We start from the raw sequence: 14577 nt of genomic DNA on the forward strand, positions 1-14577 counted from the left end.
GGTCCTCCCCAACCTGAGGTCTGGAGGCATTCCCCTCGAGTCCATCTGGCATCACAGCAGGGAAGTCTGATGCCAGAGTGCTGAAGGAGCTGACCAAAGTCATTGAAGGACCTCCACCAAAACTATTCCAAAACTCGTGGCACTCAGGGGAGGTCCCTGAATACTGGAAGAGGGCCAATGTTGTGCCCATCTTCAAGAAGGAGAGGAGAGGACCTGGGCAACTATAGGCCAGTTAGCCTAACTTCTGTCCCAGGGAAAATCCTGGAAAAGTTCATCAAGGAGTTAACGTGCAGTACACTTGCAGAAGGTAGGATTCTGAATGACAGTCAGCATGGCTTCATCACAGGCAGGTCTTGTCTTACCAACCTCATCTCCTTCTATGACCAGGAGGAGCCTGCAATCCTCCAATTTTCCTATGAGAACATCATGGGATACCAGATCAAGGCCTTTTGGAAGTCTAGGTATACAACATCAACCTGTGCTTTCGTGTCCAGGTGGCGAATCAACCTGTGCTTTCGTGTCCAGCCAATGTGTCTTGTATGCATACCAGCCCAGCCTCTGGCTTCTTTACTTTTCATTCCATCCAGGAAGAGCACACACCAACTGCTGAAGCTTCCTTAGCCTGACAAAGGGTTTTTGAACCCAAAAGCTTGCTTAATAATTGTTTTCCAACTATTTAAGTTGGTCTAATAAAAGATACCAGATTCACACAAAGAACCTTGTCTTCTTTACCGTGGCATTTTATATTTTATACTTTTAAACCCTTAAGGAATGTACTTCCTATAGAATAAAATTATACCTTGGGCCACTATTAAAGACTGCATTGAAATTGTAACTTAAAGTGGTAAAATCTGCTATATTGGGCTGCACTCTTGAGTGAATACAAGCACATACAAGCCAGTAGGACAAAGCAAGAGCCTTTGGCTATTGATTGACAATAGCCTAGCCAGAAAAAACTTACCACTGCAAAACTCTATTCTACAAGCCATTTTAAGCTAATCAAGCCAAAGAATGGATTCCTGAAACCTGCAAGGACACAGTCATTGAATCAATCACGTCAAGGGTGGACTCCCAAAAATACATCATTGGGCGAAAACCCCAGGGACTGTGACTAACAGCTGTCATGAGCTACTCAAGACCCATGTGGGACAGCGACCTCCGGATTGGGCAGCCAAGATGATGCTGGGGGATCATGGAAGTCTGCCAAAAAGGCATAAGAAGCAGTGAAGCGTGACCCTCAGGGGTGCCCTCTCATCCAACACCTGACCTACCGAGACAGAAGGACAAGGAGGAGACCCTCTGCTGAATAAGACATTGCCTTGAAGGAAGCTTACCATTGACAACATACTCCAGGGCTTTGGACAAGTAGATACACTGACACCAGTGCTCTCACCATCACTACAGCAGCTACTATACTACATGGGTTTAAATGACATGGGTTTGAATGAGTGAGTGCGCTAAGGTGATCGGTACCCTTCATAACTCAAAGTTTGCATTTATGATTTTATTGGTAACTTCACATTCCATACCATAAATTAGAATTTATTATGATCCTGTGAGTTGGTCCTTTGTAGCCAACAATTCTGCCATTTCACTCAGCATTGGTGAGACCACAGCTGGAGTACTGTATCCAGTTCTGGGCACCACACTTCAACAAGCATGTGGAAAAGCTCAAAAAAGTTCAAAGAAGAGCCACTTGTATGATCAGAGACTTGCAAGGCAAGCCATACAAGGAAGGGCTGAGGGACTTGGGTCTCTTCAGCCTAAAATAGAGAAGGCTGAGAGGGGACTTAGTAGCAGCTTACCACTATATCAGGGGAATACATCAAGGGCTCAGTGAACAACTGTTCACCAGAGCCCCCTTGGGAAAACCAGGAGTAATGGCCACAAACTCCTGGAAGGCTGTTTCAGGCTTAACACTAGGAAAAACTTCACAATTAGGGTGTCCAGACTGTGGAATAAACTCCCTCCAGAGGTGATACAATCACCTACCCGAGAAATCTTCAAGAGGAGACTTGACGGTCACCTCGCTGGGGTCACCTGACCCTAGTAGACTTTCCTGCCTAGTGCAGGGGGGCTGGACCTGATGATCTTGCAAGGTCCCTTCCAACCACTTGCAAGCCATGAATCTATTATATTTTTTTTTCCAATTCAGGATCTATCAAATTAATGTTGGGAAATCAAGTACAATATATTCTATTATAAAAACTGAAAATAATTTCATACTAAAAAATATGAATGAATGTCAAGCTGTGATTAAAACAGATATCATTAAAAATAAAATGTTCACTTGTTAAAAAAAATATTGGCCATAATGATGGCCATTATTCACTAACCTGGATATATCCCATCCTGAACAGCATTTCCACAAATTGTTTTTGTTTGGCAGTCATAGAAGCATGATGATATCCAATACCACGGTTTGCCAACAGTCTCTGACGAGAAGCGTGTCTCTGCCACCTTAGTCGTAAAAAGATATCCTTCAAGGTCTAGAAACATACAAAAAAGTTTAATATTTATCACAGTCATTTAAGCACTGCAGGTAAAAATAAGAAATCTATAACCTGATCATTCTGCTGCACATTTTTTCTCCTTATTTTTCACTAATGTGCAGTACGTTTCATCCATATAATTCAAAAGTAGTCCAAAACTGCTGCTACAGGCTCAGGGACAAAAAGCTGGACACTCCAGCACCTAACTTTTAGGCACCTGGCCCCTGCAATTAATCAACCAAAATAAACTGGCTAGCTAATAACTGGTAGTAGGTAGGATAACAAGTTTCCAAAAACTCATGCATCTCAGCACTATGGGTGTCTGATGTTGTGTGCTATTGTTACAGTTCTTAAATGAACTCAACACAAGTAAACTGTCATCCTGAAATTTTGTCACTATTGTTGGCCATCTCAGAACTGTGGGACTATCTTTTCCCATCAGTCACTTTAATGCCTCAAGTCCAGAAATATTTCCTGAAGTGAAGCTATCCAAGAAAAAAGTTTAGTCACATGAGAATTATTTTCTTGTCTTGTATATAAAGTAGATCAACTCCTTATTGCTAGAGTAACTCCCACCCAAAACTCAGCAGGAGTGGCCCACCTTAAAAATAAAGTCACCTAGAACTTACGTATAAAGTTTATGAAAATAGAATATTTCCTGAAAAGTTAATCACAGAATTATGATTCTCAGGCACATCAATCCTACATTAAAAGCATCTACAACACTGATTCTCAAAAGGAGTGGCATAGTACCCCAGAGTGCCATGAGATTCTTTCAAGGGTGCCATTGTGCCCAGCTATCTGTGGACTTCTGTTCCTGCCACCTTATCCCCAGGTAGCCCCTGCAATTGTTGCCCCATGCTCTAAGCAGCATGTTCCACCCCACCCTTGCCTCTTCCCATGCTCTCAAAGCCAGCTCCTGAGCCAATCAGGACTCAGGACTGATTCAAATGGGCACATGCTCCTTGGCCTGTCCCTCCCCCTCTCCCAGACCTGTGTGTCCAGTTGCCTACCCACAGTGCCCCTCTGATCCCCTAAGTGCCACCCACATAGCAGCTCCTTGTCACTGCTAGCTGGTTGTCCCCAGACTGTCCAGTACAGTGGAGTTCGGGGGAGACTAAGGGCAAAAACTGGCCCAACCAAAGCCACATGTGCTGCTCAGAATGCAGGGTGGTTGACATGGGGGTGGATAAGGGAGAGGGGCAGTGACGACCTGGAGCCATTGACAGGGAGCCAATGTGATGGGGCTAAGCAGAGCTGGCCAATAGCCTGAAAGGGTGAATATTCTGTCCTTTTCTCTATTCATTACTATATATTATTCATATTCTATTCTTAACTATATATTATCAGTTATATAATTACGTTTCCATTATAATATTAATACTAAATTTATGTTTGTTTTTGAAATGTGATACCACTGAATTCTGAAAAGTTATGGAGGGTTGCCTTTAGGCTGAAATGGTTGAGAACCACTGGTCTAAATCAAAAGCCAGCTATGTTTTTAGACAGCAATTATTACTCACTTGTTCATCCACAGCTTGAGAATTAGCATAAGTATACTTCGGAGGGATTTTAGTAATGATTCCAAGTCTCTTCTTTATTTGTTCCTTTTCCTCCAAGGCAATTAGCATACTTTCTGCTTTCCTGGTGGTAGCCTGCCTTGCAGATTTACTGTATGGAATAAACATACAAAATTACTTAAAATTGTAATTCCAGTAGAGTTCTTAATTTACAATACTCTTGGGACCAGATTATGTTCCAGTTATTTGGTGCACATTGGTCCAGACTTAGACTCCTGACTTCCATTCTATTCTACCATACTTGGGTAGGTCCTACCTTGCAGCTTTTGTCCATAGAAAAATAGAAAAGTAGGGTGGGTAGGAAGGGACCTTTGGTCATCTAGTTCAATTCCCCGCTACAGGTAGGATCATCCCTATCCAAACAATCCTATACAAATCGAATGTCTAGCCTATTAGTAAAACTACACAATCAACCCAGATTAAATCAGAAAACTTAATATGCTAACCCATCACAAGTAAAACAAGAGGACAGTAGCCAACAAGGGCTATTAAAATATGTTTGAGAGATCCAAGGAAGAGGGTCATGCTTCCCACAACAGAGGAAGGCAAACCCCCTCTCAGTCAGTACCAATCTGACCATGGGTAAAACCCTCTGGACAGGAACCTTTGAGTCAACAGGAGCATTAACATACAGAAAATCGCCAGCCTTGGCTGCAGCCAACCTCCAATGATTGTGAGGAAGGCAAGAAAACAAAAAACCAAACAAAAAACCCCCAAAAAATCCAAAAACCCTGACATGGCAATAAGGGGGGGAAAAATCCTTCCTAGCCCTATGTGGCAACCAGCAAAATCCAGAAGCTTGGGAAATACCCATAGCTACTCCTAGATTATTCCTGACTAATGCTTGCCCAACCTTTTCTTGAACACCTCCAGTGATGGAGTTTCTACAACTTTCCTAGGCAGCTTGTTGTACTGCCTTACTGTTCTAATAGTAAAGAAACTTTTCCTGACACCCAGTCTGAATCTACTTTGCTGCAGCTTCAACCATCCTGCTCTCTACAGCAAGAGAGAAAAGGAGGTCTTCTCACTTCTTTATGGCAGCCCTTCAGACATTTGAAGACTGCTATCATATCCCCTTAGTTTTCCACAAACTGAACATATCTAACTCCTTTAACCTCTCCTCATACAGCTGACTCCAGGCTTTTTGTCATTTTTGTCACCCACTTCTGGACCCTCTCTAACTTCTGCATATCTTTTCTGAAATATGAAGCCCAAAACTGCACACAATACTCTAGATGAGGCCTAACTATTGCCAAGTAAAGATGCACTATCTCCTCACATCTCACACCTCATGCTTCTATTACTGCAGCCCAAAACCATTTGCCTTTTGTACAGCTATGTCATACTACAGACTCATGTTGAGTCAGTATACAATCCACCAGCTCTATGATCCAGTGTTGTCATCTAGCCTGGTGTCATCCATTTTGTAGTTGTGTTTTTGATTATTCTTCCTGAGGTGTAGCACCGTGTATTTCTCAGCCCTGAACTTCATCCTGTTAGCTCCACTTCAGCTTTCCAACAGTCCTTCTGAATTGCAGTCCTAGCCTCCAATATGTCTGCGATTCTTCCCAGCTTAGTGTCATCTGCAAATTTATTCAAGAAGCACTCCATTCCAGCATCCAAGTTATTAATAAACACACTGAACAGCACAGGACTGGTCAGATCCCCATGGAACTCCACTTGAAGCCTCCTGCCATTCTGATTTGGATCCATTTAGAATTACCCTTTGCTTGTGGTTATCAAGCCACTTTAGTCTGAAATCCACCTTTTTGAAATCTAGTGACTTCATGTTTTCCCAGTTTCAAGATCAAGAATTCTATCATATTGTGATCACTTCCTTCCAAGTTTCCCATCACCTTCACATCCTCCATCACTTCTTCTTCCTTGGTCAGGACACAGTCCAAGATATAGGTATCCTCAACCTTCTGGAACAGAAAGTTGTCTCCACACAAGTTAGGAACTTGCTTGACATTTTACTAATGTTTTTTCAGCAGATGTCTGGAATACTGAAGTCTCCAATCAGTACCATATCATAACTTTAGGATAATACTGAAACTTCCATAAAGAGTATCTTATCCACTTCTTCTTGACTTTGTGGCCTATAACAAATCTCCACCATTGTATTGGTGCTATATCCTTACCTTTTATTTTCACCCAAATATATTCTGATCAGCTACCTTCTTCCTTCTGAACCAGGGAACAAGTGTGTGAATTTTTGACACACAAGGCAATGCTACTACCTTTTCTCCCAACCCTGTGTAAGGCAATGTTATGTGTTGGTGCCAGGCCTGTTAATTTTCAAGAGACTCAAGCCCAAACTACAGGATTGTAGCTAAAAGCAAAAGGTCTCAAAAAGCCTGCATCTGAGTGACTGTAGCATAGACCCTTGCAGATGCAATAGCTGGGTTAGCCCAGCAAAGAAGGCCATCTATATTCTTAATTAGGCACAATCAAACAGAGCACAAGGCCTAAACAGAAACACTACAAGGAAGAACTATATATTGAGTATTTGGATTATTTGATATTGTAGCTTCATATTAAAATAATTTGAAGTTGTAATCACTTTAATCAAATATATTGAGTGTAATTTTTTCTATAACAAATGTATTTTTGTTAAAATGCTTAGGTAAGTTGTAAAAACAAAGCATGTGACTACTCGCATGTAACAACGTAAAAGTCAAACCATAAACTAAAGAGGAGAGGTAACAGACAAGTGTTACCAGTATTCTACAATAGAAAGGAAAAGGAAATAAGGAATCCTCCCTGCTTTCCCAAGGATTTAAATCTCAACTAACTGACACTTCCAGGCAGGGCTAGATTAATGCATAAGCAAACCAAACACATGTGTAGGGCCCTAAGTGAAGAAGGGACCCAGTTGTGCTTATTTTACATATTATAATTACCGAGTAAAAAAAGTAATGTACATATTAAGTAGGGGTCCATGAGTTTATTTGCCTAGAGCCCACTATAGAGTTAATCTGGCCCTGCTTCCAGGTCTGCAAGGAATCTAGTTAAATCCAGTTCTTAAAGCTTCTGTAAAACAAAGAAATTTAAATAGAACTAATCAAGATTTAGTTATTAGAATACTGAACTGTGACTACCAGGCACCCATAATACCATGGCGGGGGGGGAGGGTTGGAGACCTCTACATGTTACCTGCTGAATCATTTGACAAAGCCCTTGCTGACAGTGACTGAAAGCCTGGCCGGCTTCACTTTGTGGCAATCAAGACCAGTCCCATAAGATTATGCTTTATGCTTTGCTATTACTCTTGCTTTGTCAATTAATCAATAAACATCTCACATTGGTTAGAATGAGTTTGAGTTTTTCACCTGCCCATCCTGTTTAAAGTTTAAACCTGTCTTTTCAAAACAAGGATGTAGCCCTCAGTGTTGACGTTCCAACTGTAAGCATGTCTCACCAGGTCTCTGTGATACTATCAGATTATAGTTCTTTTCATAGGCTGTGACTTCTAGCTCATCTTGTTTGTTCCCCATACTTATTACATTTGTATATAAACATTGGATGTATTTTGCCTTCCAACCCACTTGTTCCCCTTTTGCATCACTTTTTGCTGTCCTGTGGTTCTCTGGCCCTTTCCCAGAGTTAAGCTGCTTCTTCCAGTCCTTTCTCCTCTAGACTGTTTGTTATGTTGCTGAAGGGTTTTGTTCACCCTGTGGAAACTAGTTTAAATCCCTCCTTACTAGGTTGGCCAGACAATGTCCAAAGATCTCTTTCTGGTACTGGTTAGGTAAGAGGTGTCAAAACTATCTGGTCCTGCAGGCCAGATGAGCGGCAGAGAACCAATCCACAGGCTGGAGGAATGGTGCACGAGTCTGTCCCAAAGGCAGAATCATGCCCACAGACCCCTCTGTCCCTGCCCCCCCACACACACATAGGATCTAGCACCCACTCCAGCTGGTTCAGAACTGTGACGAGAGTGGGTGGTGTCCAGTCCGGCTGGATCAGAATGTGAGCCAAGTCAGAGCTCACTACCCCACTATCCCTCTCCATGTACTAAATCAAGCACCCACTCTGGTCAATCTTGGACTGCACCACATACAGTGCCTGATCCAGGGCAAGCACTGTACACAGTGCCCACCCTGAAACAGCTGGAGCAGGCATATGTGGCTCAGGTGCCAGGACTGCCAGAGTGGGGGCCATATGGCTCACATCCTGGGTCTGACAATGCCCCAGGCTCGCCAGAGCAAACACCATGCACAGTGCAGTCCCAGGCCAGCCAGAGCAGGCACCACAGGCACTGGATCCAGCATGCAGGGTGAGAGGTCCTGGACTAGCCCTGCATGGGTGCTACATGCAGCACAGGTCCCAGCCCTGAGTCTGGTCAGGTGCCCACTACATGCTGCCAGCCCCTCCCCCCAGCAGCCCAGGGCCTGCCCTGCCTGCCGGCAGTTCACCCTCTCCTCCCCACCACCGAAGAGGCAGGTAAGACACAGGAGTACATGATATGGGAGTTTACTTAGCCCTAAATTGAAGCACTGTTTTTAAAAACTCACCCTTCAATTTAGGACCCCTGTTTCATCTACACACCCCCACTGTTCTCTTCCTTCTTGGTGTAATGGTTTTAGAGTCCCTATCCCTAGGGCCCTGCGTTTCCTGCTCTCTAGACTCTGTAGCCCTGCACTTCCTGATGAGTCTTTTTGATATTACCTGATAATGTTTTTACCTCTGCTTTTCCTCTGATGTTCTACCATGGAGTGCCTGAAAGTAGCTACTGACTTCAATCTGTTCCTCTTGAATTATGGGGACTGTCCTTCTAATGGTCATAAGCTGCCACTTCTCTTTTTTCCTTTTAGCATCTCCAATGCCAGCCTCTCATGACCCTTATCCAGAAAGCCTTCATTTGTCTTGATGCCATGCGGTATGGATACACAAGCTTCCCAGCATTCAATCTCCAAGATAGGCACCAGCTTACACTTGGTACAGATTACATGGTCTTGACCAAGAGCGCTCAGCCTTTAGCCTGCAAGGCAGATCTGGCCTGTAGAACCATGTGATCCAGCCTGCAGACCTCTACACTGTACCACAGTGTTCTGGCATTGGGTGCCCCTCCACCAAGCTCCAAGGCTGTCTTCACTGTGCTACTGCATGTTTGTGTGGAACAGATTAGCTTCTGCCTTTGGGAAAACTCTTTTCAGCAGATCTCAGCTACACCAGCTGCAGACCAGACCTTGAAGCTCCAGCAAAAGAAACCTTACTGCTTATGGGATGTGTACACACTTCCATCTGCAAAGTATCCTCTCATTTACAGAATAGAAATGCCCATGATTAGCAATTCCTCTGAAAAATCACCTTTCCACAAGCCAGCAAGGCATATAAAACAATCAAACAAAAGATTTATTACACAAGGAAGATAGAGCATGCAGATAAGTGTAACTATAATAGAGAAAAAATGCAGGAAATAAACACAAAAAATATTTCTCTGTGTTTCTGTATCTTGAAACAACTTTTGAGACAGCACCTGCATACAGCAGTTTTTTTCAGACATTTCCCTCAGAGAGCAGCCCTGCTAACCCAACAGGTTAACCTGGGTTTCCCAGGCTGGGGGTTTAGATGAGCTTCCTAAGCCAAAGGATTGCTAGACAATGAGCCTTATCATAAGATATCACTTATATACCTTATCTTTCTATTCAGCCCTTGGGGAGCATGTGTATTATGCAGATGATTTTCCTTCTCCAGAGAGGCCTCTCCATCTGTCATGTTAGATGAGAGGCAAGGGCTAGGGACAAAAGTTACACATAAACTAGCTTAAGTGATCAGAAACTGTCTTAAACCTATAACAGAACAGAAGTTTATGCACATAAGCCAATTTCAAAATGGCCAAAATATCTCAAAGTTTCAGATAAACCTGGTGGAATATAGTATCAGATTTGACTGATTGAGATCAAACTGATTTATGGAACTTCTATCCCTGTCCACTTCCTGGTTTAAGTTAGAGTCCCTCAGCATCCCAGCATGCTCTGCAGCCCTGAGCTGGGCTGTGCTATATGCTCTAGTGGAGCAGGACTGGCCCCCCTCCTCTGCTCTCTAGCTGAAGCAGGGTGGGGGCATGGCCAGATACTGCCCCCGCTAATGCAAAGGGGGCAGAGAAGAGGTTTATTCCCCCCTCCCTACCCTGTCCCACCAGCATGGATCCCAGCTGAGGTCTTCCAGGCAGGGAGGCAGCAGCCCGTCAGGCATTTTGCCCCACTTGCTGCTCCAATGACAGGGACCGTGACCAGCCCTGGCAGCAGCCCCAAGCAAATAAGGGATGGGGGGTGTTAATGGCCCCTTTCCTCCCATGTTCCACTGGCATGAAGGCACAAACCCCAGCCAGGGTCTGCCTGGCTGGCAGGGACATAGCAACCTGTGTCAGGGCCACCCCTCCCCACCAGCCTTGCTGCTGCAGCAGCAGGAGTAGGGGAATAGCCAGACACCAGCCAGGCATGGCTTCTGAGATGAAGGGGGCAGGAAGGAGGTTTATTCCTCCCCCCATCCCCTTTCCCACCTAGGGGACTCCAGCAGGGGTCTGCCTGGTGAGGCAGAGCAGCCCCTGTCAGGCATTCCCCACCCCGCCACTGTCACCCAAGTGACGTGTCATGGCCAGCCCCAAAAGTAGCCTCAAGCAAACGGGGCGGGGGGGATGGGGATGGGGATGGAGAAGGATTTGATTCCTCCCTTCCTCCCCTGTCCTACTGGCAGGACCCAAGCTGGGGTCTGCCTGGCTGGAGTGCAGTAACCTGTGTCGGGGCACCCCCCACTGTGCTGCTGCAATAGCAGGGGAAGAAGTATAGCCAGATGCCAGCTTGGCATGGCCCCCTGAGGGGAAGGAGGCAAGGAAAGGGTTTATTCCTTACTTCATCCCCACTTCACTTCAGGGGACCATACTGGCCAGCATCTGGCCACACCCTCACCCCTGATGCTGAACCAGTGAAGGGGAGGGACACTGATGGTGCAGCAGCCCCTGTCATGGTGTCCCAGGGAACACAAAACTCTTCCTGGTCGGGGGGCTGTGCTGCAGGTGGCAGCAGGGTGGGCAGAACTGCAACAGCCTGTGTGGAGTAAGCAGCAACAGGGCTCAGAGGTGTGGCTATGGGGGGCTAAGTCACATTTTGGGGTGGCCATAGCCCTGCAAGACCTCCCTAGTACCACCACTGCTAGTGGCCCTGCACAGGCTATAGCAGCTCCTCCCATCCTGCTCCTGCCCACAGCACAGCCCCCAGACTGAGAAGAAGCTTGTGCTCTCCAGAACACCATAACAAGGGCTGCTGCCCCATCAGGCTCCTTCCACACCCCTGCAGCAGCAGGAGTGGGGTCATGACCAGGCTTCATCTGACATGGCCTCCTAAAGCAAAGTGGGTGGGGAGGTGATATATTCCCCGCTCCCTCTCCTCCCAGGAAACCACAGCCAGGATCTGCCTGGCCAGGTGTGAGCAGTGAAGGGAGCAGCTGGGTACTGGCAGACCCCAGCTGTAGTTCCCCATAGGGAGAGGGGACAGAGGGAGGAATAAACCCCCCCTCTGCCCCCTTTGCATCAGGGACCCATGCAAGGCTGGCATCTGGCCACATCCCTGCCCCCACCAGTGCAGCAGTGAGTGGCGGGGGAAGATCCTGACAAGGGCAGATCCTAGCTGGGGTCCATGCCAGTGGGACAGGGGAAGGAGGGGAGGGGGCGAGTTAAACCCCACTCTGTCCCTGTTCACTTGAGCCTGCTGCTCCTGCCACTTGAGTGGCGAGGGAGGAGGGTGGGAAATGCCTAGCAGAGGCTGATTCCCCCTTCCCCCTCCAGCTGTACCTTGACTGGGGACTGTACAGGCCAGGTTTAAACCCCTTCCCAGTCATACTTAGCCTGCCAGGGCCTAGCCACAAACCCCAGCTCAGTTTGCCCACCAGCTGAGGGCTCGCTCTAGCACCCTCTAGCTTCTGTCCTGAGCCACTGCAAGCATGTGCCTGCATTTCCAGAATCAAAAGTGAATGTCTGTTCACTTGCTTGTTGTTCAATCTATGCAGTTTAAACTAGCCTTCAAAGATTGATTTGATTCAGGCTTGGGCTTTTTGAATGTCTGTACTTAGCCAAGTACTTCCTTGGCTAATTCTTTTATTTAACTAGCTGTATATAAAGGGTTACAGATAATGAGGCCCCTTAGGATGTTTCCTGCACAGGCTTAGGAAAAAAGTACTGCTCTGTAGTCTAGCTCCTTTTTTCTATAGGTTGTGAATTTTCCATTTTAAGCAACAGATCTGTCTATCTTCCATGTTATGGTAATGTGAGAGTAATGTTGTAGCCGTAATATTCAAAAAATTATGCAAGGGGCAAGGATTTCTTAGGGTGAATAAATCCTCTTAGAGTGAACCACTATTCTAGAAAAGAATAGAAAAAATGGCAAATGAACAAACTTTTCTCATATATATATTTGGAGCAAAGAAGAACATTTCTGAAAGAACATCACATCAGTGAAGATAGCCTGTCAGCATTGCAGAAGTTACCCCGAGTGTCATATGACTATAGCACTGCATGCTGTAGTCCTACCCCATCTGATGAGCTAGCTTAACACTCCAGCTCACAAAAGGCTCCTTGCCACATCCATTCTTTCAGATCCTTCTTCCCAGGCACCATTTATTCATACAGACCAAATTTCACAATTGATATAGGCTGCAAAAAATAACTATATTTTGCTCTCTCTACTCCAGAATTTTCCACCAAAACCAACCAGCCTCCCTCCTATATCATACCACAGGGGTTTTCAACCTTTTTAAAATAAGTATACCCCTGGCAGCCCACCTTTTTGTAAGTGTAGCCCTGCGGGGTGGCAAGCAGCCAGATGCAGAGTGGGGGTATGTGCCAAGTGGCAACAGCTCAGCATCTATGCAGCCCTGCTATCTCCCCACCCCAGCCCTGCTCCTGAGGGAGCAGCATGGGGTGGTGGCACTCCATCCCTGCCCACCCCGCGTATCCCCAGTTGACAACCCCTGTCATACCACATCTCTTAAAAAAACAAAAACAAACAAACAAGCAAACAAGACCACAACCTTTTTCTGTCCTTTTTAGCTCCTGACCCAGAAGACAGCTGCACTAGGAGGGACTTAGAGTAGTTGCCAGTTTTTTTAGCTCTTTCCACCTTTTTTATGCCCCATGAATTCTGCTGGAATGTACTGTGCTAGGGTTTGCAAGGAAGTGTTTGAAAAGCAGCCTTTTGACTATCAGCAATAATGTGTGCACTAAAAGAATTCCTCATGGTTATCCAAAGCTTTCATAGCCTCTTTGTGCTACCTGGGTCATTTTATATGGTATAAAGGGGTCAAATCAAGGATGAGCATCTCATATTTGGAGTGTACAATTTTTTGATTGGACATTAAGTTAATGGAATTTGTAGTATAATAAAACACAGCATTTCCCATTATCTGAATTTGAATAGTTTGGTGCTGATTTGAAAGACTCAAACAGGAATTGCTTGGGCATGCCTGGATTTCTCATCACACAAATTAGCCAGTACTACTGATAGGCTAGTGGTTAAACAGTGACAAGTCAAGTCATCTGGTTACCATAAGTATTTCAAAGATATAAACAACCAGGTTTAATATACTATGTAGAGAGTCTCCTGAAGGAAATGGTGGACGCCATCACAGCTTGGGGCATGCTATAAATCTAATAAATAAAGCATGGAAAAGCCCTTAAGGACAAAATGTAGAGAATAACCCCACATTTGATGAGCACTGGATAGTTTAACAGTTCTTCATTTTTTACATATGAAATTAAAACTTTACTCTTAGTGCTGTTGGTCTTTTCTCTGTTTATGTAATATATTTGAAAAGTTTTCAATGTCTTTTAATTAAGGGCACAAAATAGTCTGTTTGTTACATCCATTTGTTATGCCTGCTCTTAAAATTATGAATTCTTTGAAGCAGGTAGTATTTCATTTTCTGTGTAAATAGCATCTTAGTACAATAATGTCTGGATCCTACCTGGGGTCTCTGAGCACTAACACTTTACTTAATATATATTAATAATACTCACGTGGGTTTGCAATTCTCCAAGATTTTATTCATTTTTTTCTGTTTATTTCTTAAATTTTCTATTTCTTTCTCAGTATTTGGATCTTGATTCCTCCTGTTCTGTCTTACCAAATTTACATATATTTTCATGGCCTGTTGTTCTACTGAACGAATGTTAAACCTTAAAATAAATACATTTTATTAATATCTATTAAGATTTGTAAACTCTAACAGATACATATTAAAACAGGATACTCATGTTTACTTTTAAAAAGTTCAACTTTTCAATATTATTGTAATTTTAGTTAATTTTAGTCTTTAGAAGTACATCGCTATTACACAAAACACTTAAGCCTATACTTAACTATAAGCATATGAACAGTTTCATAGTTTCATAGTTTCTAGGGTCAGAAGGGACCCAAGTAGATCATCTAGTCGACCCCCTGCCATGGCAGGAAAGAGTACTGGGGTCAAACAACCCCAGCAAGGTGTTCATCTAACCTCCTCTTAAA

At 44.5% G+C, this 14577-nt stretch overlaps 1 protein-coding gene across 1 annotated transcript in view; it reads right to left on the bottom strand.

Annotated features, from left to right (window-relative positions):
• Nucleotides 1-14577, bottom strand: part of LOC109309602 (probable ATP-dependent RNA helicase DDX60) — a 92454-nt gene that overhangs the window by 23770 nt on the left and 54107 nt on the right. The window contains exons 25-27 of the mRNA XM_019534344.1: nt 14088-14246; nt 4016-4163; nt 2337-2489 (exon numbers count right to left, since the gene is read on the bottom strand). Of these exons, the coding sequence (XP_019389889.1) occupies nt 2337-2489; nt 4016-4163; nt 14088-14246 (460 nt within the window). The remainder of the gene's footprint in view (nt 1-2336; nt 2490-4015; nt 4164-14087; nt 14247-14577) is intronic.

This window comes from Crocodylus porosus, unplaced genomic scaffold (assembly GCF_001723895.1).
Source record: "Crocodylus porosus isolate Cpor-Errol unplaced genomic scaffold, CroPor_comp1, whole genome shotgun sequence".
Taxonomy (NCBI): Eukaryota; Metazoa; Chordata; order Crocodylia; family Crocodylidae; genus Crocodylus; species Crocodylus porosus.